This window comes from Zosterops lateralis, assembly GCF_965231275.1.
Source record: "Zosterops lateralis genome assembly, chromosome: 1".
In the NCBI taxonomy this organism is placed as follows: domain Eukaryota; kingdom Metazoa; phylum Chordata; class Aves; order Passeriformes; family Zosteropidae; genus Zosterops; species Zosterops lateralis.
In genome coordinates, this window is record NC_139762.1 from 31,027,584 (window position 1) to 31,049,089 (window position 21,506).

The following is a 21,506-nucleotide window of genomic DNA, read 5'->3' on the forward strand; positions in this document are numbered from 1 at the left end:
CAATCTGCTTACACTTTAAGTTCTTGGGTTAGGCGAAGGTTTTGAAACAGAGTACGGTATATATGTTAGGCAAATCTAGTAAAATCTAGTGTCTTCATTCTCTAAAATGTTTCTAAAACCAGTAAGTGTATTGCTTCAATATTATTACTTCAGCCAAATTTCAGAATGTCATAGCTACGGTTGATGTTTTTAACAGAAAGATGTTCTACATGGGTGTGATATTGTAGGGAAAAGGGTTCTATTACTGTATGATATTTTGCAAAGCATTTTGCTCTAAGCATGCAACAGGCCTTTTTTTGTTCATTACTTTTATTAATAATTTTTCTGTAGTTGGTAGTGCACATGTATTGTTGGTTAGTAGTAAATTTTATAGATAGTAGGGGCTGTGACTTGAAGAGTGAGATTTAGCAAATATTTTGTATTTGTCTGGGTGAGTGGAAAAAAGGACATTAAGACCTCAAGCATTAAACTACTGATGTTCATGCTAGCTTTCCATTTTATTGGGTCTAGCACTAGAATGTGATCTTTCAGACAAGATATTTCTAGTACCTCAAAAGTCAAGAGATCATCAAGAATTTTTTTTGAGGATAAACTGCTGATGTTATGAGATTTGCATGTTTAAGCTGAATTAGGAGGAGTTCAGAAGAGCACTGTCAATGAAATTTAGAATTGCATTTAGTCTAAATTGTATATTTTGAAAACATTTTAAACCCACTGCTTACTTATTCAACTCACTTCATAATTCAAGAGCAAAATAGGCATTTGCTTCTCTGAAACCATTGGAAGAAAAGCTTACTAGGCAGTTTCAGTTCAAGGTAAGGTTGGATATTTCTGTTGCTGATTTAATGTTTTTTCATTAGTGGTACAGAAAGGAATATGGATTGAGAAAATGTTTTTTTAAAAAGGTGGTTAATTATCTGGACTTTTGAGTATTATGCTGTGCTAGGTGCTTTCCTTCTCAGACACAATTTCTGCTTACTTAATTAAAAGTGCTTCCTTTTAGCAGAAAGTAGTCAGAATAGGCTTAAAAAAGAAAATCTGGTATTGCTGGACAGGCCAAGTAATTAGGCTAACTTTTGAAAACAATAAAAAGGCTTGATTGTAAAAAAAAAAAAAAAAAAAAAAAAAGTAAAAAAAATCTGAGTGTGCCTGTGTGTGCAAGCAGATCACCCTTCACGAAATTGTTCTGACCTGCTTACTCATCATAATGAGTGATTTCGAATATGTTAGAAGTCCAGAGTTGTGACAAACTTTCAAGAATGAATGCATTTCAAATCATGAATGTATGATATGGATCACTTGTATTTTTGATCTCTTCCTGAATTGTTTTCCCAACAAAATATAGAGTGAAAAAAAAAAAAAAAAAAAAAAAAAAAAAAAAAAAAATTGCATGCAAGACTGGATGAAAATAGAGAACACTTACAAAGTCATTAGGATGCATATCAGAAAATTAAATGAGACAGACATGTCATAAAAGAGAGAGAAAGCTATAAAATCAGTGTGCACAAATGAGAAGTCCGAAAGCATAGTTAAAATAACAAAGAAGAACATTTTACGTTAAGCAATAAGGAAGCCTGGATAATGGTGGAATATTGTAATAAATGTTATAAGCTATATAAGAAAAAATAATTCAGGCAAAGGATTGGATTACTAACAAGGTAAAAAAGGTAATGGGTCTTACTGTGCCTCCTGTAAGTAAAGAGAAGAAAGCCCTCGAGATCCTAATGTCAGAATTAGGTTCTACCTGTTGTGTACAAGAATGCTGATTCAGTCTGGTTCAGTTGTTTCATGCAGGATTTGAATTTCTGAATTAGACCAAAACAGAAGAATGCAAAAAAACCTTGTGCAAAATCAAGACCCCATGGCTGTGTTTGAGAGGAATCTTAGCAAGTGCTTTCATTCCATGCCTTGTAACTTCAAATTAGTTTGGCATCATTTTATGTCACCTGTAAACATCCATACCAGTCTGTGTTTGTATAATGCAAAGGAGATGAGGAGATGCGTTTCTTGTGCACATATTTACTTCCATTCCCATACACTGTATAAAGTAGCAGCGCTGAGGGGCAGCTAATGCTGTGAAATGCATCTTCTCTCTGGATTACTATGGCTCAAGATAGCCACTACATCTGTGTACAATGACATGTTTTTAGAAGGGCTCCCACTCTTGCACTCAAATAGTGTCTCTCTCCATTAAAAGAAAGAAAACTATCTGCTGTCCTTTTGTATCTTCCTCTAACAGTGAGGAAGAATCTCCAGACTAAGCTGGCCAGACTAACCTAAATAGCTGAGACTGTCCTTCAGTTTCAACTCTTTGCCTTATTTTCTCAGTTTAAGTTCTTAAGTATCCTAGACAAGATTCATTTTTGCCTCTTCTCTCCCAGAAAACCCATATGTAAATTATTTTAAAATCTCTTGGAGGGGATTTGTCTGATTAAAGAACATCAGTGGGGAGGGAAGGCAGAATCAAGTGGAAAGAGACAGATTCAAATGATATAATATTAGATGTTTAGAACGGTTCAGAAAACACTTCTGCTCTAAACCCATCTGGGAAAAAATTACTGATGCAGACTCTTTCAGTGCCATGTGCCACTTGAAACTCTTGTCTTGGTGAAATCATACAGGAAAACATCTGTGTCCCTTTGCTTTTGGTAATGGCCCCCAAGACTACAGTTGCTTGTGTTGATAAAGTGGGTCATGTTTTCATTCAAGATGAAAATAAAACACAGGAATTTACACTGTATGTAAATATTTTCATACTTGAGGTATCTTTCAAGTATCCTGAAGATTCTTTGTCTGCATTAGCTAACCCCACTCCATAACCGCATTAAAGTAGATGTCAAAGTAGAGACATGTTAAATTAAATGGAAGAGATTTTTGGAAAAATTGTGTCAGTTTTTTTTTTAAGAAGGTGCAGCAATGAAAATACACTTACATATCAGACATTTTCAGATATTCTGAATTAGATTTCATGATGGCACTGTCTGCTCAGCTATGTGATTCTTACAAGGGGTCCTTCTAGGACTTCTCTGGTGGAAATTCCTGCCTTTATAGAGGTGTTTACTGACTTTTATATGTCATGACCAAATTCTCCCCTTTCTGGTTGCCTTCCCTGATGGAAGAACCTAGTAGGTGCTATTAAGAACCTTCTTGGCATCAAAAATTTGAACTCTGCATTCAAGGAACTTTTAAAATCTGAAACATACTACTTTATGTGCACAGATATACTTCAGGCTTATAGGTATGTGGAAGGTTCTATGGAAAATATGTAGTCAAGATTATCACTTTCCAAGATATAACACCAGACGATTTAATCTCCCCTAATTAGAAACTTAATATTTAACAGGATGTAGCTTATGTGGCAGCATCTGAGAGATGTTTAGGGAATCGGTTCTGTGTTTCAATAGCTTTATGATTTTCCTTTTGATAGTGATCATTGCAATCAGTAGGAGTAAAGCACTAACAAGTTTTCCCAAAATGCTGCTTTCTTTTGTAAAAACAACCTAGGAAATAATTTTTAAAAATCCATCTAATGGGATATCTGCTTCATTTAGATTATTTCAAGGCCACTGAACTCTCTTCCTCTTAAGACATTGATAATAGCCTTAAGCATTTTACACTTAAACTATAATTATGTAATTTCTAGTAACTCAAAAATTAATTTCACACTGGTAAATTTTTAGCTGATGCAGTAAGTTCAAATATAACATTGCTGCAGCATCACCTTTTCTATGTACATCTCTGAAAATGAATCTTGCTGTTTACTTTTTGAATGTGATAATGGACTACATGTTACTCGAATTTAAGGATTGTCACCCTACTTAAACATTCTGTAAAAGAAAGTTACATGCATAAGATAAATGGAACTAAAAGATGCAAATAATAAATTATTTTATAAAAGCTGATTATTTTTGTATTTTTACACCATGCAACAGTGAAAGTTGCAATCAGTTCTGATTTCTTTGTTATGTTATGAGCAAGATGAATTGCTCTTAGGAGAAGCTTTTGCTGTTTTGCTGATTCCAGATTGGATGTAAAGTATTTGTTACTTGAATTTATTCTGCAAGGCTGGCAACTATGTGTTTATGTATGCAAAATGTAATACTGCTAAATGTTTGGAATGAAATAGTGGATTTTTGTTGGCACTAGGATCTAAGGATGGAAATGCCATTTGGTACATAAAAGCAAAAAACTGTAAATTACTACAGTACTAACTAGACTAAACAGCCATAGTTCCTTTCATAAGAAATACATTACTGATTTATGTATAGTTTATTTTTAATTCACCCCTAAATTATGCCAGTTATGTTTGAGGAGAGAGACAAGTGTCAATAGTTTTCACACGCATGAAGAACAGGAAAATAAATCTGATACATTAGATACTACTTTTTTCCTAACTTCTTTTGTTGCTAGAGTCAGAAATAGACTTGGAAAGCTTAGAGAAGTATTACCTTTTTATCTTCCCTACAAAGCCAAGCTGTCCTGAAGAATGAATGCCTGGCAGTTTTGTGTCTGTCTTTCTTTGAGACTGAATAAGTTCAGTTAAATCTCAGAAGTTGTATATATCCTTTGTGCAAAACAGATCTTGTCTATCCCACCTGTTATTTTATCTTTGTACAGGTCAGTGCCTTCTTCTGCTCATACATATAGTCATACATATAGTCATCACCAGTAATCTGCCTTTTTAATTTCCTTTTACACCTGAATTTTTCAGTTTAAACATGCCTGAGAAACTACTTATGCTTTTAGGAGGATGAATTTTATTTTATTTTGCTGAGTTGTTTATACATATGTACCACAAAACTAAAACAGTATAGACTCATTTTACTTTTTCTAAACTAGTAAAAAAGCATAAATCATGAACTTTTCCAATAGCATTGCACAGCCTTGTTGTTTTAGTTGAATGTTTGGGTCAGAGAGAGTTAAGAACTGGTTATGGAATATTAAAACTTGTAGTGAAAAGTAATGGTAGTTTTCTACTCCTTGTTACGTGTAATGTTGGATTCAGTGACATTTAATAATTAGCCATCTCATTTGCAAATATTTGATGTATGCAAAGGAGGCTTATAAAATTGTGAGGTTGCAGCTATATGTGTTACTTGATACGTTCTGCTAAACTTCATTTGTGCTCCGGTCTTGCGTTGGCTGTTGAGCTTTGCAGCCCTGACTGAAGCTGAGCAGTGATGAATGTTGAGCTGTGGTGATTTACAACTTACTTTGTTGAAGTATCACTGGGTTTGTTTTACTTGAGCACTGTATGCTGTGAGATGTCATAACTTAAAGGCAAATATGTTCCCTGCTAAAACTATCCAAGCTTTGGAGCACACCACGTCCACTTTCAGGTTGGAAGGAAGTGTGGAGGAAAGTGTTTGAGGGCTGTCTCACCTTTCTGAATCAAACTCGTTAGTTCTTTGAACCATTGCATTTCTTGCCATCTTATTACTTACATTTTACTACAAGAATGAGGATCATTCAACTTTATATTCATTTGGAATGCAGATATCTGAAGCTGAACTGCAGAATTAATATCCAGAATGTGCTTGTATGCAGGCTCTTCTCCAACAGACCTGAAAACTGCTTAGAAATGGAAACATACTTGTCCTTCTATAAATTTGTGATGTGTTAAATGTAATGGTTAAATTAAATCCTGAAATTATGATTGGCAGTAGTCTTACAAAAATGGTGATGTGCAAGGCAGTTAGGAGGATGTGCATAGCATTTGCCAAAAATTCTCATCTTGCTCTTCCTTCTTTTGTGCTGTAAGGTCAGGGAAATTAGTATGAAGTTGTGCCTGGAATCCATCCGGACTTATTTCTACAAAACAGTTTATAGCAGCAGTATATTTGAAAAAAAAAGTTATTATCAGAATATCCCCTAATTTATAAACTCTAATTAAAACACTCTTGGTGAGTTCAGCATCCTCCTGCACAAAGGGCCAGGATGCAGGAAGGAAGTGGGGTTCCTCTCACTAACAGCCACCATCTGAATCCTGTAGAGAGTTCTGTGTCATCTTTTCATCTGTCCTATATGCATCTCCCTCACTAACATATTAAAACTAATAATAGATTCTCATTCTGGTTTATCAAAGCTAATCTTCAATTTGATGGATTAATTTTAGAACTAAAATAAATGTCTTAAATATGGAAGCAAAGCTTAGTTTCTATTAAAAGATTAAACAAATATGGTGAAGAGCTGCAACTGGATTACTTTATATAAAAATATATCTTGCCATTAATGACAGTTGTCAAAGGAACGTATTTGTAAGTGTTCTTAATTCAAATGGCTTAGTAAAGCAGATGGAGTCAACTGAGTGAAATTGTTACTAGAGTATTTCAAAGTATTTTTGCACTATTTTAGCTTACATTTTAAATTGTTAAGCTAAATGCATATATTTCTGTAACTGTGTTGGGTTTTTTTCTAATGAGCATAGTGGAAAAAATAGTTAATGTAAATCTTTTTACCTAAGAATCATCTGCACAAGGCTAACTTGATGTGTATTTTGGGGAGGAACTGCTCAACTACAAGAAGTGATTTTGCTTTTCTTGTTGGCTAAATCCCAAATATTCTAAGCATATGGAACAATTTAGCGGAAAATACATAATTATCAAACAGATCTGTCTTTGCCACCTTGAAAATTATTTCTTGTGGCAGGGTAAATGAAACCTCATGTTTAGATTTTATTTCATTTGATCTTTCGTTGCTTTGGCAGCGAAATACAAGAAAAAAATGACAGATGGCACCATTAAAATATGAGTTGATTTGTGCTTACTCTAATATGAATCTGAATATGCTTGATAAAGGCATGGCACAAACTTCTAACTGAAATTTTGAAGCAAAGTACATTTATCTTGGTAACAACATGAACAATCTGTGTAACTGTAAAAACAAATTTAATATCATGCAGGTGTTCACAAGAAAATATGTGCACATTATTCCTTTTATTATAAATAAAACTGCAATCAAATTTTGGCCCAAAGCTTATTTCTGTTTCTCTTTTCTATGTGGAGTCCAATATCAGTGATTGCCAATTCTCTATTGCAGTGTCCACTCTGTGGGCAGATATCCTTATGGGTATTGTAGCCTTATCTATAAAAAACACTTTTTACAACATAAAAAATGTTCTGTCATGATTAATTCAGTATGCTCTCTTTTACGTGACTTCTCATTTTTCTTTATTACCTTACTAGATCTGAGTTTTCTGGACTAGATTATGCATTTCCCATGGAACACTCATCCCATAACAGAGCGGTACCTTTTCAATGGGAACTAGGTCAGGGACTGATGTTGTCTCTTTTGGTCAGTGTCCCAGATGGAACATGCTTTCTGATTTGATCTTTTAGGCTTGAGAAACTTTTTTTTATTCTTTTCTATATGGCAGATATTTTTCAACAGGAAGTGTAGGTATTACCTGTACCCCCAGCTTTCAGACCTCTTCTACAGTGGATAAGGAAGGAGTGGGAACCACCGCTAGCAGAGGAGTGAATAAAACCTGGGTTTATATCCTGATACTGCATAAAGGAGCTATGTAATTTTCTTCAGACCTGTAAAAGAATCAGTGGCTACCAGCTGTCGGAAGAATCTGGATTTATGCCACATGGGGAAAGAGTCAGGAGAAATCCAGTTTCTGCACCATGCTTAGGGTCACAGTGAAGTGGGTGCCAAGCCACCCATCCAGAGGGAGATACAGCAGCTATGCATGGTGGGGCTTACAGTGGAACTTAGGAAACTGAAGCATATGATATTTAAATTGGGAGTTTGCTAAATAGTATGTTGGGTGTAGAACCCCAAATTTTAGGTATCAGGTCCTTTATATGGATCTGGCCTTCTGGAGTTGTACAGTACTCTGGCCTATAGCCATATCCATCTCTATTGCAATTGTCCACGTTAAAACAATGTTTCCTGTTACGTAACTGTTTTCAGGAGTCTGGGAGCCAGGCAATAACTGGCTAAACCAAGATATTAAGAATGTTTTTCACTTCAGTAGCTGTAGTTAATAAATACTGATAAGTATTTTTGTAAACATGTAGTTCTCATTTCAGCTTTTCTGGTGGGACTAAAATAAGTGATGTGGAAGACTTTTTATTACATTGGACTTTGCTGTGTTTTGTTTCTCCCTTCTGAAGATTTTGGTAGATTCTCTTGAAGCAGTCTTAGAGGTAGTGTTGAAGGGTACATTCCTGTAGAGCAGGGTTACTCTATTTATCAAACAGATTAAAACAACTGAGATTCTCCAGAAGATCTGATAGATGTTATTCAGTTTCTCAAATCAAGTTAGGGTCTTACAAATATCACAGGAACAGGAACAAAGGAGCCCTGGAGAGTACATATTACAGGAGATGACTGTGTTTGTCATGTTTAGCATGGCAGAATGCAGGGTAGGGTTATGAGTGCTGTCTGTGAATATACCAAGTAGGGAAATACCAAAAAAAAAAAAAAAAAAAAAAAAAAAAAAAAAAGGAGAAGAGCTATTGAAGTTAATGGGCAGTGTTATCACAGGAGGACATAAGCTGGACATGATAAAATGGTCACTGGCAATTTCAGGATTTCTAGAAAAATAAGCAAAATAGTCCTTACTAGAATCTCAGTGAGGGGAGAAAAAAAAAGAAAAGAAGAAAAAAAAAAAAAAAAAGAGAGAGAGGGAGGAAGAACTAAGTATTATTGAGATTTAACTAAATATTTACTGTGGTGATATAACAGCAGTTATTGTCTGAAAATGTTGCTTTGCCCTCTTTTCAACATTGTGTCTTCCAACTTATCTTTTTAATGGCATTTCAGGTGCAGTGAAAGTTGAACATGCTTCAAAAAGCATTTTGTAAGGAAATGGTAATTACTTATGCACAGCCTTTCCGATGTTGTAGTTTCTTTAGAAATAAAAATTTATGGAATTCCCAAACAAGAAAGGAATGCGTGTGAAATGAAGAGTTAGTGAAAGGGGCTGTTCTTTCTGAGCATCTAGCAAAGTCCCACTGTAAAGCTGTGGAATCAAGTTATGTGGAAGCAGATGGAAATCCCTTTTAAATTGTGCTGTAGTGTTGTTTGTTGGCTTCAGAGATATAAGATGCTGCAACAACACACCACGGGTACCTATGAGCTCCAGGGCCAGGTAGTGTCACAACTCCAGAGAGATCCCTTTTGCTGTCAGATTCCCAGAACAATCTTTGTATTTCTAGGCAGTTTCAAAACAAACAAAATTTCCCCACAGCACAAACAGAAAACAAACAAAAACCCCCAAACCTCAACAGCCCCAACCCCTCCCCTCCTCAACCAAAAAAATTCTGCCAGTCCACACAAGCCGCATAGTTCTTCTAAAGTATGAAAGTGCTACAAGAAACTGAAATCTTGATACTATCCTATCACTCATCTTTCTTTGTGTGTGTGGTTGCCCTCCAGGGTAATCTTATCAAGGTAGGAGCTTTCTGTGTATATGGGTATCTGTGAGTCTATTAAGTGGTGATGTTTAATGAATAGCATTTAAATATCTGTCTTGATTTCTGAAGCAATTTATTAAAAGTAGAATGGAATTATTAAAAATATTTTAAAAATGTTGTGTACCTTTTGGTTTACTGAATAGCTTATGCTGTGAAAGGGATGTATAATTTCTGTGTTTAGAAATATTAGGAATAGAACCTTAACTGGAGGGATTTTGTAAAATAATAAGTAAAATTTTATATATTAATTTAGAGTCCTAAAAACATAAAATATGTTAAAATATTTTATGGTATTGAAGAAAAGGTTCTGTCTATGAGAACTGGTAGATGTACCTGGTAACATATTAATGAAAATATTGTTTTGCTTTAAGTTTACTGTTCATTCATGTCTGACTCAATTGAGCAGCTGTTTCAGAAAGATGAGTAAATAAGTTGTTCCAGTAGTAAGTTTTTGTTAATACTTGTTGTGTCCAGGATGTGTTTTAATATTGAAAGTTTTAAATATTTTAAATATTTATTATATAAAATCATCTCATGCTAGAATTATTGGAATAAGCTTTTCAAAGTTACACCCATGGTTCGTCTGTGGTTTTATCAGACTGCTTTTATCAGGTTTACTTATGGACAGACTAGAACAGGCCCTCTGTGAAATGAATCCCTGTGGGGAGAGCAGATGACAGAGGCAGAGGTTCCTGTTACCCCAAGTCCTCTTTTTCCAGAGTTTGTCTGTGTGCTCCAGTTCCCCTTCTTTGCAGCACTCCTTGCTTTTCTCTTTCCCTCCTCCTTGGGGTTGTAATGAATAAAATATAGTTTTCCTTTGCGTCACAGCCTAACCCTTAGCAACAACATAAGTTATATAATGCTCACTGTTACTATTTCTGTTTTCTGATGCTAGATCAGAAACACAGACCTCTGTCCTGTGTGGCCTCCTAAGCACAGTCTTCAATAAAAGTGTCTGGGATAAAATCCAGTCTGACCTTTTTTTCCCTTTTTCTTCTATCTATATAGGAAGCCATTGAAATTTTTACCTTGTTTATTATATGGAGGGTATAACGATTCATAAGTCTTTAATTCATCAACTTTATAGTTCAACATAGCAAACCAAAATTGTCAGGAAAGATGATATTGAAATACTGTGCAATTATAACTTTTAAGCATTGTGTAATCTAATGTGATTTTCATACAGAGCACTGAAATCTCTCCCAGCTAGAGAATCTGAACTTTAAATCTTTACTGCATTTTTCCTTGCAGTGCTGGTGGAGCTGAAGTGCTCCTGCTCTGGTTTCATGGTTGAGGAAATGAAGTGCACAGTGCCTGTATGATTTCCACCACAACGCACAGGAAGACAATGTCAGAACCACAAAACCATTCTTCCTCTCTACTTTTAGGCATATTTTTGATAACTTCCTCATGTTTTCAGCCTCTCAATCTTTCTCTTTCTTGCCTGCCTACCACCCAGCCTGCCCCGTGTATATACTGTAGTGTATCTTATAATCCTATATTTACTTGAAATGTATAATAGTGGCTGTTACGGTGTGGAAAATATACGTAAGCCACAGATTCTGCACTATTAATTGCCTTCCTCATTTTTTGGTGCAGAGTTCTGCTGTCTTAAAGTGCTGCCATGACTAAAGCTGTGGGGAAAGACAGCTGCCGCTTTTGCAGGCTGCTGCTGTTAAAGCATGGTTCTTTTAGGATATTTAACCATGAAGTTTTGGATATTTCTCCAAAATAACAGTGGACACCCAGTATCTTGTCCAAATTCTGGCTCAGGAGGTTGCTATGCCTTTAGCCCATCATAAACTCATTAGGTAAGATCTAATTCCTGTCCTGTTTACCTGCTGTTACCTATTCAGCTTTCCATAGGAGACTGAGGTTAGGGTTAATTTCTTCTAAGAGGCTTTTAGCCAGTATAAAAATAATGCCAGGAAGAGTTAGAGATGTTTCATACAGGCTTTCCCATATTTCAAGTGTTAGAAAGAAAGAATTATAGTTTTCTTCCTCCAGTTTAGTGTTCACGCGTATAGTCTGCATTTAGCAGAACAATAACTTTTCAGTACAACCAACTATTAAAGTACCTCCTTGTTTTATAATAAATGAGTTTTAGGATTTAAATTGTGGTCCACTAAACACACAACTTGTTAAACAGCAAATAAGTTACCAGCTTGCTGGTTCGCCTTTTGTAACTTCAAGATATTTTGAAAAGTAGCTGATATGGGCTTGTATTTTTTTTCTATATATGTAGTTTAATAACTATTTAAATGGAAAAAAGTTACAAATTTAAATGAAAATCATGTTGTTTAGAAGGTACATATTCAAATAGTATGTTCAAGTATAAATTACCATGAAGTAAGGGGAATTAAAATACTACACTACAGTATTTCTGGAATATGGTCGTTTATCAACAAAAGCCGTAGGGTTTAGAAACTTTTTGAAAGGTTTTTTTGTGCTTTTGTTTGTTGATAGTGTTGGTAAATTTTACTAACCAGCAAAATTAGATTTAGAGAAAAGATTATTTCTTTTTTTCCTCCAGTAGAACAAATGAGTGTACTCATTTACTATCTTATAAGTAATCTTGCGATTCAGAAATGTAATTTTGGCAAATTTGTGGCTCCCTTTGAGTCTTGGCCAATGAAATTTGATTGAAGTTTAGGTAGAAAAAAGGTGATAGTCCTGCCAAGTTTTTGTCAGTTTTATGATTTATAACTCTGAGCGCTGGAAATATATCCTTGCCATAGACCTGGAAATGAAGTAGAACTGAACTCCAGACATGTCAATTTTGAAAGGGCAAGCAACAGACTTCCTTATGCCAAAAATAGCTTTCATGCTAAATTATTTAAGCATATTATTTGATCACAGGTAGATGAAAAATAGTATTTTTCACTTTGGACCTTTTTTTGTACAGTAGGGGAAACACAAGGTCATTTAAACTTTAGATGGGTTTTGTTAGATGAATCTGAAATATCACACATTCAAAAATCATGGTACTTGGTATTGAGAAAAACATTGTGCTACTTTTATTCCTCACATATATTCGTTATATATTGATTGCAATGAAGAGACTGTTTTAGACTCCTGCAGCAGTTGAAGTAATGTGTACCACTTCTGCTCTTTTCTCTTGTTGAGTGTAAAATATGTATGAAGACATGTCTGAAGTGTAAGTACAGCGAGGCCCTTGGGAAGTTCTGGAGCTGTACCTTGAGTAATTTCAGTACAATGCTGACAGAGTATTTACTGGTTTATTTTTGGTTTGTAGGTCTGTTTTTATCCATGGTCTCTGAAATGTTCAAAGTAGGATTCTTAGTAGAACCTTAATATTGAAATTTCTGTATCTTGATTATGCCAAAAGTATATTTCCCCATAATTTAGCAAATACGTATGGCTATATTGTAGTAGATGTTTTGCTGGCAGCCACTATAGGTTACTAAGTTTCTATTGAAACATTTTGTATTAAGACACTTTAAAGCTTTGGAATCACCTGCTTGGAGATGAAAATTTCCTTTTCCTGTTCTTAGCCTGAGCATTTTTGGGCAAGTCCTACATTTCTTCCTCTCTTAAATAAAATCTGTATTATGCTTGAACATCCTCCCAGATGGTAGACTGGTGCTCTATCTGCCGTGTCTGATTGTATAGCTGATGAGCATGCATTTTATTTGGTTTGAATTTGGGCCAAAAAGAAAATACTGGATGACTGGAAATGGAGAGGTGCACCTGCAAAGAGCTGGTAGTGAGTCCAGTGCAGGTCTGTGGCCCTGCTGGGCTCTGGTTGCAGTCACAAAGTCTGCACACCTGGAAATATTTGATTTCTAGAGATTTGTAACATCAGTAAGCAATTTGTATCTGTACAGCAGTTAAGTTACTGACTCTCAAAAGTCCGGGAAATGCCCAGAACCTGACCACTTATCTTTGTTCTGTTCTTCTTTTTTAAATATTGGAAATAATTTTTCAGGCTTTTTTTTTTTTTCCCCTCTCTTGTTAAAACTTACTCTAGTAAAAGTTTTATTCCCCCTCCTTATCTTTTTTACTTCTTTCACCAACTATAATCGACTAACATTTCTTTGAAAGTATTCCTGGTGGTATGATTTATCTTCCTGTGATACCTGCTTCATGACATTTTCTCTTTCTATGAACCATGAATAATTTCTTTGAGGCCAAATCAAGAAATACCTGTCTTCTCTGGCTTATTGGTTCTCTCAGTAGCTTTTCCTAAATATGTAGACATGTATTTCCACATTAGCTGAAAATATGCTTATGAATCAATGTACCATGTCTTATGAGGGTGAAGGTTGGTTGTTATGAGTTTTTAAACTATATTTGGCTTTTTTATGGAAATCAAAGGCAGCACCTGGGTATTTTTCATGGGTAATTTTTCTGCTTTAAAATATATTTGAAAACAGTTCCAGTACTGTCATAATTAGGTGCATTCATTGATGCTTAAGGGGGAAAAAATGTATTCTTTGTTACTAATCACTACCAAATGTACAATTTCGTCCTCATTTTGCTTATATGTACAAAATCCACTTATTCAAAATCCTTAACTGCTTTTTTAAGGTGTTTTCTTCTGATACTGCTCTGAAATCTTCTGATGCTGCTCTGCATGTTAGAAAAGTGATGTTTTTTTTACATTTTTATTAACGTATTTACATTTTGGCGTTTCAGTAGTAATGGACAACACACACTGTTATACATTGCTCCACCCACCCACAGTTTACTGTAATTTAGAAGCTATACTTTAATTTATAATTCAGTTTGCCAGGAAGACTGCTCTAAAATTATTTCATCTTCAGACATGTAAGGAAGAAGACCCACTGTAAATCTATCTTGACAATTATTCAGAATCATAAATGTGAAAGTAGGAAATGGAAAATTTAAGCATGCAGAAGACAGTGAAAACCTTTTCCCCACACATGTAATGTGTTTTACTTGTAAGTGCAGCCTACACAGAAGTCAATCTTGCTTCATGTAACGTAACTATGACTTTAGAACTAGTTATTATAATTCTGAATTTTATGTATTTTCTCTTGTATCTCTGAATACTGAGCAATCCTTCTCTCCTATTACTAAAATGTACAGTTTTGCTATCTAGAAGTGTAGCTATTTACATAATACAAAGTAAATGCATCTTTTATCTTACTAGAAAAATAATTAATTGCATTTTTTCCTTGTGTTACTTAACTTTCATAAACATTTTTGCCTTGACAGTGTCAGAGATTGCAGGTGCAAAATGTTTTATATAATTCTAAGTAATGGAAATAGATAAGGTTGCATGTATCTACGTACGTGGGTGTGTATATATAATACTTTCTCCCACTTAAAATGGATCTTTCACCAGTATAAACAGTTTAGCTTATGTTAATGATTTAGGCAAGAGTTTAATATTAAACTACTGTTTTCTCAGTAGTGCCCTCCTTGTCTGGTGTTAGCTGGTGACCTTGGTGTTGAAGCTTAGCATTTGTTGCTGGAGCAGGACCACCCCGCTCAAGAGAGCTGTTGTTTTTGTACAGTAATCTAGAACAGACACGTAGAATTTATAAATCTACTGAAAAGGTTATGAAACGGTCTCAATTGGCTTTGACTGCAAACTTTGACCTGTTTGGCCGGATTTTGGAAACTGCCAAGATTTGATTTAAAGCAGTTCTGGGAAGCTCTTTAAGATTAAATTCCAGGGCTGCATGACTGATGTGCTAGTGATATACTTGCAATATTAGACAAGTGTTGTTTCAATACAGTTCTAGACTTGAACAGATCATTCGCCTAAAAGTAAAAATTGTCCCAAGTCTGACTCAAAGAAATTTGTTGCGTCTCAATATGATTTTAAAAGATCTGTTTAAAATTTGGCATCTTGATACTGTTCTCTACACCTCTCAGTAGTGAGCTACCCTGACTCGAAAATAATTTGCTATCCTTTTTCCTTGGGGAAGAGAAGGTAAGAAAAGGAAAAGGTTACAAACACATCAAACTTCTATGAAGCTTTTCAGCCAGCAGTTGCTGAAATGGTTTTATTCAGCACTCCAGTAACACGTGGCTGGATTAGATGAATTTTGAGATGGAAAGCTTAACCATACATTTTTTCACTCCTTTGATAATAAGAGACATTTGGTGTGTGAATGCTCAGGTTTCAGTGGAGAAAAATCTCTCCAGGCTTCACAACCGAGCACCAACAAATGTGCATTTATGTCAGAAAAGCTTCAACACAGAAAAAATACTTCTATTTGTTTTTCTCATTTACTTTGTTCTTTCTGGTGACTTGAAAAAAAAAATGTACTTTTTTTTCCAAATTTAGTAGTTTCTAGATTTGAGGAGAACAGTATAAGAAGCTTGGTTTGGCTCAGGTGAATATTGACAGTGCCCTGATACCCACTGATGGATGATACTCTGTTGTTCTATGGTTAGACAACTGATTATTGCATACGATGTAAGCCACATTGAGGTTAAAGGCATTTTTATTAGATTTTGTTTTTTGATATTTCTTTTGAATATTTGTATAAGTGTTGTAGGTGTGTCACTTTCATGAATAAGGCAAGTGGAACAGTTTTTGAATGCCTTTGTCTTCAAGTAATTTAACTATCTATATTGTATTCTTAAAGTAATATTCAAATTAATTTTAAAAATAATAAAGTTAATTCAACAGTTCAAGTATGTATGTTTTAAATCAGGCTTCTACATGAATGCTCATCAGAAACTTGGCTAGATAGTTGCTAACATATATACCTTATGATGAATTATTCTCTGCACCCCCACTAACTTTATTAACTTTTCAACAATTAGCACAGGTAGGGCCCTCTCAAGTACATCGATTAGAGTGTTTTTGGACATGCTCTGTGACAATTTTATGATTCTCTTGAATCATAAAGTTGAAACTTCTGGCAAAGAGAATAAGGAGTCATCATTTACAGGATTCCTGTTGAAGGTGCTCTGGTAGCTCAGATGGCTGCCTGGTCATTGATTTTGCAAGCTGAAATGGATGAAATAGTGGAGCTGGGACTTCAGAGCAGCAGCCTGTCAAGTGAGGAAATCATGGTAAAGGTTCTTCCTGAGAACAGGAGTGACAGCCTTGGAAGGAAGAGGATGATGGTTGTGGGTTGAAGTTTGAAGGGATCATACATACCAAATATAAACCCTGGAGATCACAGGTGTTTGAAGGTGAAAAGACCTTTTTTATCTTGGACTAGAGGCTCTCTTGAAGGAAAGCATAGAGATTAAATGAGGTGGTGGTAATTTTCCTCATATTAGATTACCGTCTGAATATCTCAGCAGATAATTAATAAAATTAATCTATCATGAATTATTAATTGATTCAGCAAGCTGCTTGTAACTCATGCAGTTTCTTATACTGACTATTGGTCCCTGGAAAGAAGGAAAATCACCTAATAACTATTGTCCTTATATATAGAAAATAATTTTTTAATGAATCCTTAAATGGTTTTAAAAGGAAAGATAGCTTTTGACAGTAGTTAGAATTCAATTGCTAGAGTTCTGTTTCAGGCCTGAAAAAGTAGTTGTGCGTCAAACCATTTTTTTCCCCCCACTCCATACTGTTAGTCTAGTAAAGTACACTACGTCTCCATGTAAGTCTCTTATCACCTGGATGTAACAGTTAAATCCAGAGATAAGAAGCTGGTAAATACTGATGTAACCATTGTTATTTAATTTATCTTTGTATATGTTATGTAAAAACAACTGTTTTTTACATTTGCTGGCTTGGGTGCTAAAGCATTTCACAATCATAAAACAAATGTATCAGAATATATATATATATATATTTTTGTCTAGAAAAATCTATTAAATATCACTGTCTAGTTGTCTTTGAGATTCAGTACTTCAAGTCAGAGAAGTCTAGGCAATGGAAATGGTGCTTATTGCTGGACACAGGATACAGGATTAAATGACAATCATTAACCAACTTGGAAAGCAGGTGCTTACAATCCAACCCTCCTGCTAAAATTGTAACAGATGTCTTTTGGTTTGAGTTTTTTTTTTTGGTTACTCATTTGACTTTGGTTTTTTTTTTTACAAGTATAAGAAAATTTACTCTTTTTTTTTAATGTTTTAAAATTATTAATGGGAAATTCTGAGAAGTAATTTGATAATGAATAGATTCTAGAGTACATGTACAGATTTTTCCTCTTTACTCTGTGGGAGTATTCATGTTTTAATTTCCTGTGCAGGAAAATTGAGAGGGGTTAGCCCATGATGAATTCTATTTAATTCAGAGATTCAAAGACTCTAAAGTAATGAACTATTGAGATTATTTTGTCTGATGACATGAGTAAAACAGACTATGAGAACTAGCAGAACAAACATGGCTACTTTTGAGCTAGGTGATGTTGACTGTAATATTACTTTTGGATGAGTTATGCTTTTTAAGATTTAGTTCTCCTTTCTATTACCTATTATTAAATCTCTAGCTGGTGTTTCTGAGGCCACATCATTGTGTGTCTAAGTCTGTTGAAAATATCTGCTTGGCAAGGTTGTCCTCCCGTGATGTAAGGTTCCTTGGTTTTGGTAGCCTTCAATTTGACAGTATAGAAGTGTCAATTTGACACATTACAAGTGTGCATCCTGGTATCTGGGGTCGTTCAGTGCCAGGGACTTGGGCAGCAAGCACTAACAGGCCTGTGATTTATGTGTCAGAACAAGGTAAATTTGGGTTTGTTTCTTTTTTTTTTAGGAGTTGTATACCAAATTATGGATATACAGCTCTAATTTCCACTGTATCTTCCATTTTTACTAGTCTAGATTGTTGGCAATTTTCCATGTGCCTTAGTTGTAAACAGCTTGATTCCATCCACATTCTGATTTCTGCACAAGCTGTAGATTCCAGTTCAGGAAAATGTTTAACTTCACACATACCTCTGGTGCACCTTGAAAGTTAGGAGGAATATAGCCACCAATGCATCAGCTACATTTGAGCACAGGAGCTCAGATAGATTTTTATCTCTCTGACAGTATTTTATCCTACCAGACATTATAAAAGAAAAAACCCACTTGTATCTAATGATGTACAGTATTTTGCAGAATGGCAAGGATGATTAGGTGTCTTTACTTGCAGCTTTCACCGAATGTGGACTTTTTCAATAATCATATGATATAAATTTTGAAACATTTTCTTCTACTGCCTGTTTGCTTCAGAGATGTTTAGGGACTATTCCATAGATCCTTTTGAAATAATGCTAGAAAAAAAATTGGCTACATAACCTATTCACATGAATTTGAGACTCTCCTCCGTGTGGCCTGTTGCAGGATATTTTGACTGCCTTGTAGGAAGAACAGCCTTAGAGTTTTAATTTCAAAGCAAACCTTTAGATACATTCTGATCTGATTAATTAGTTAATGTCTCTTTAGAACACATTTTTCCTCTGTGGTGCCTTTGAGGTATATTTTAATGAAAACTGTCTGGCTTGAAAATTCTTAGCTGCCATGATAGCTTAAAAAAATGGGAAAGGCATCATTTATCTTTCAGTTAATATATGTAGTGTAAAAATAATGTAATCTAAAGGTGAGTGAACAGAAGTTGTTCAGGATTCTCAACTAAAGTTCTGAACAGTGGAAAAATGAAGATTTTCAGCAGGTTGAAAAATCATTTGAATTTTGAAGGCTGAATATCCCATTATTATGAGAAACTTGTATTTTACAGAAGTGCAGTTGTTTTGTAGGTTTTATTTTATTCTAAATTTCCCTTGCTTTGCAGCATAGAATTTTTGGGGTTTGGAGGTGGTGGCTTTTAGTGTTATGGTAAAGGTTTAAGGTACAATTGCTCAAGTGATTTTAAGCTGTTTAGACACTACAGACTAATTTCAGATTTGAAGACTTTTTTTTTTTTCCCCTCTTTTTTTAAGCTTTGAAAAGTAGGTGAATTCTGAGTAATGGGTGATCTTTGAGTATGTAGTTTTATTTGGTAGCACCTTGTTTATTAGAAGGATGCAGAGATGGGAATGTCTTTTGGGAACTTCGTATCAATATAATTTGATTCTTTATTTCTTAGTCATTGGGTAATTTTTTCTTTCAATTAGAAATATTTGTGATCTGAATAATGATGATTCATTGTTATTGTATTTTATCTGAAGCTGGAAAGAGTGCCTAGTTGTTTGAAAGATTTAAATTTAACTATGACAGGAAATACCTACTCCTTTTTGTTTGAAATAACTTTCTTTGTTTCCTTGGGATTTTTTGCTATTTAGCATGCATTTAGGGTTCATGTTTCTTTCCATCCTTTCCCCAAAGGAAGCTTTAGGTCTAGAGCAGGTTTACCTGTCTGGTGAACCATAGTTTGATATCTGAAATTAGGTGGGATAAGAATAAGTGCAAGTGTTTTCCTACGTTAACACAGAGTTGCTATCGTTATTAGGAGGATGAACTATGGAAACAAAAGCGCCCTTTGTTTGTCACAAGAGTGGCAAACTAGAAATGAGTCTTAGAGTAAAGAAAAGGAGAGGAAAGAAAAAGGGTTTAAAATAATGAGGCTTGGGTTGTTTGTAATATTAATGATTTTGTTGTGAAAGTATTATATATAGAAAAGAGAAGGATGACAAAATTGGAAAGTTCACTCTAAAAGGAAAAATTCTGACATGGAAACAAAAATATTTCATTAGATTGGATTTATTTTATATATACATATATATACATTTTTCTTTAACGTAAAATAGCAGATTGCTACCTAAATTTCTTGTAAGAGCCTTTCAAAGATTGCTCAATTTTTTTTTCTTTGTTCTAGTTGCATTAAAATCATCTAGCTCTACCAGACCAGAAAGAAATGGCATTCAGGAAACCTCTAGAATTGGAAAATGTGGAGAAGGGATGCAGATCCTGGAAGGAGAACTCCTATTGCAGGTATGTTTTGCCATAGACATATTGTACAAAGATTTAAATTTAAAAAAACCCCAAATACCTGTATTTACCAAACTAGATTCTCAGCTATGAGATAGAAAAAGTTTTCTTATTGTGAAATTCTTTCCTCATTTTCTTTAGGGTGATATTAAACAGCTCTTGGATTTTTTTTTTTTTGTAGTAGAGACTTCAGAGTGGATGTTAGAATATGGGCTTCTCTTCAATGTTTCTAAGTCATTTATGGGGGGTCCCCCATCTCTTTGCCTCTGTTGTTAATGAAGATGTTAATATAAAGGAACAATTTTTATAAGGACCAGATAAGTTACTAATTTACTGCAAATTTGATGACTAGTTGTCTGAAAGAAATAATTTCTCCTTCAAAGGCCTTGGGCTTGCTGAAATATCTTGCTTTCTCAGTGGTCGGAAAGAACACAACATACATAGTGTATATTCAGGACAATTTTTAAAATACTTTGGATAATTTTCATATGAATTAATGAAAAATATTAATTTAAAAAGTGCAGATTTTCTTAATTGTGTAGCCTGTTTTAATGTCCTAGAGTGTCAAAGCATATGGATAATTGTATACTACCAAATCCAGATTAAACTGAAGAAATTAGAAATACAGATATTACAGTGTTCTCATTAGTTTCACAAAATAGATTTTATGGACACCTGCAGCTCCATTTGAAATATGTTGGTAGTCAGTCTTCTACACAGGTTTCACACTGATCTATCTATCCAAAGTGGCAAACCATTCAGTCAGAGCCAATTGTTTGCTTAGAAAAAAATTAATTTCAGTGTTGAAAGACTAGAAATGAAAAGAGGTTCTAAGAATCCCGCAAAGCAATTATTTTAAATTGATACTAATTAAAAATTGTTTTCTAGCCAACTAAAAAGACTAGGGCATGTATTTCATTTTCCAATCTTAATAAAGTATGAGAAAAAAGTGTTGTGGAGTTACTGCCAGTGAACAGCTTTCTTTTAAACAGAAAAAAAAACTAAAAAGCTGAAATATATGGTTTATATTGGAGGCATCTATTTCATCTGCAATATAGGAGGTTTTTTATAACTTATGAGTGGAAGTTATAAGAGGGAACTCTTTTCCAGTATGAAAATTAAGTGAATATAGTTGTTACTGAAAATTCTTCCTCTCCTGGGAAGTAAGTAAATTAACTGAATGTCTTAAATTAATTTGTTTTGTAAATATTTTATATGCATGAAAAAAATTATGAGAATGAATATGCAGATGAA

At 34.5% G+C, this 21,506-nt stretch overlaps 1 protein-coding gene across 2 annotated transcripts in view; it reads left to right on the forward strand.

Annotated features, from left to right (window-relative positions):
- The window catches only part of AHR (aryl hydrocarbon receptor), a 63,105-nt gene that overhangs the window by 18,994 nt on the left and 22,605 nt on the right, over window positions 1-21,506 (forward strand). For both annotated transcript variants that reach the window (XM_083867963.1, XM_083867964.1), the window contains one exon: window positions 20,140-20,255. In XM_083867963.1, coding sequence (XP_083724089.1) covers window positions 20,140-20,255 — 116 coding nt within the window. The remainder of the gene's footprint in view (window positions 1-20,139; window positions 20,256-21,506) is intronic.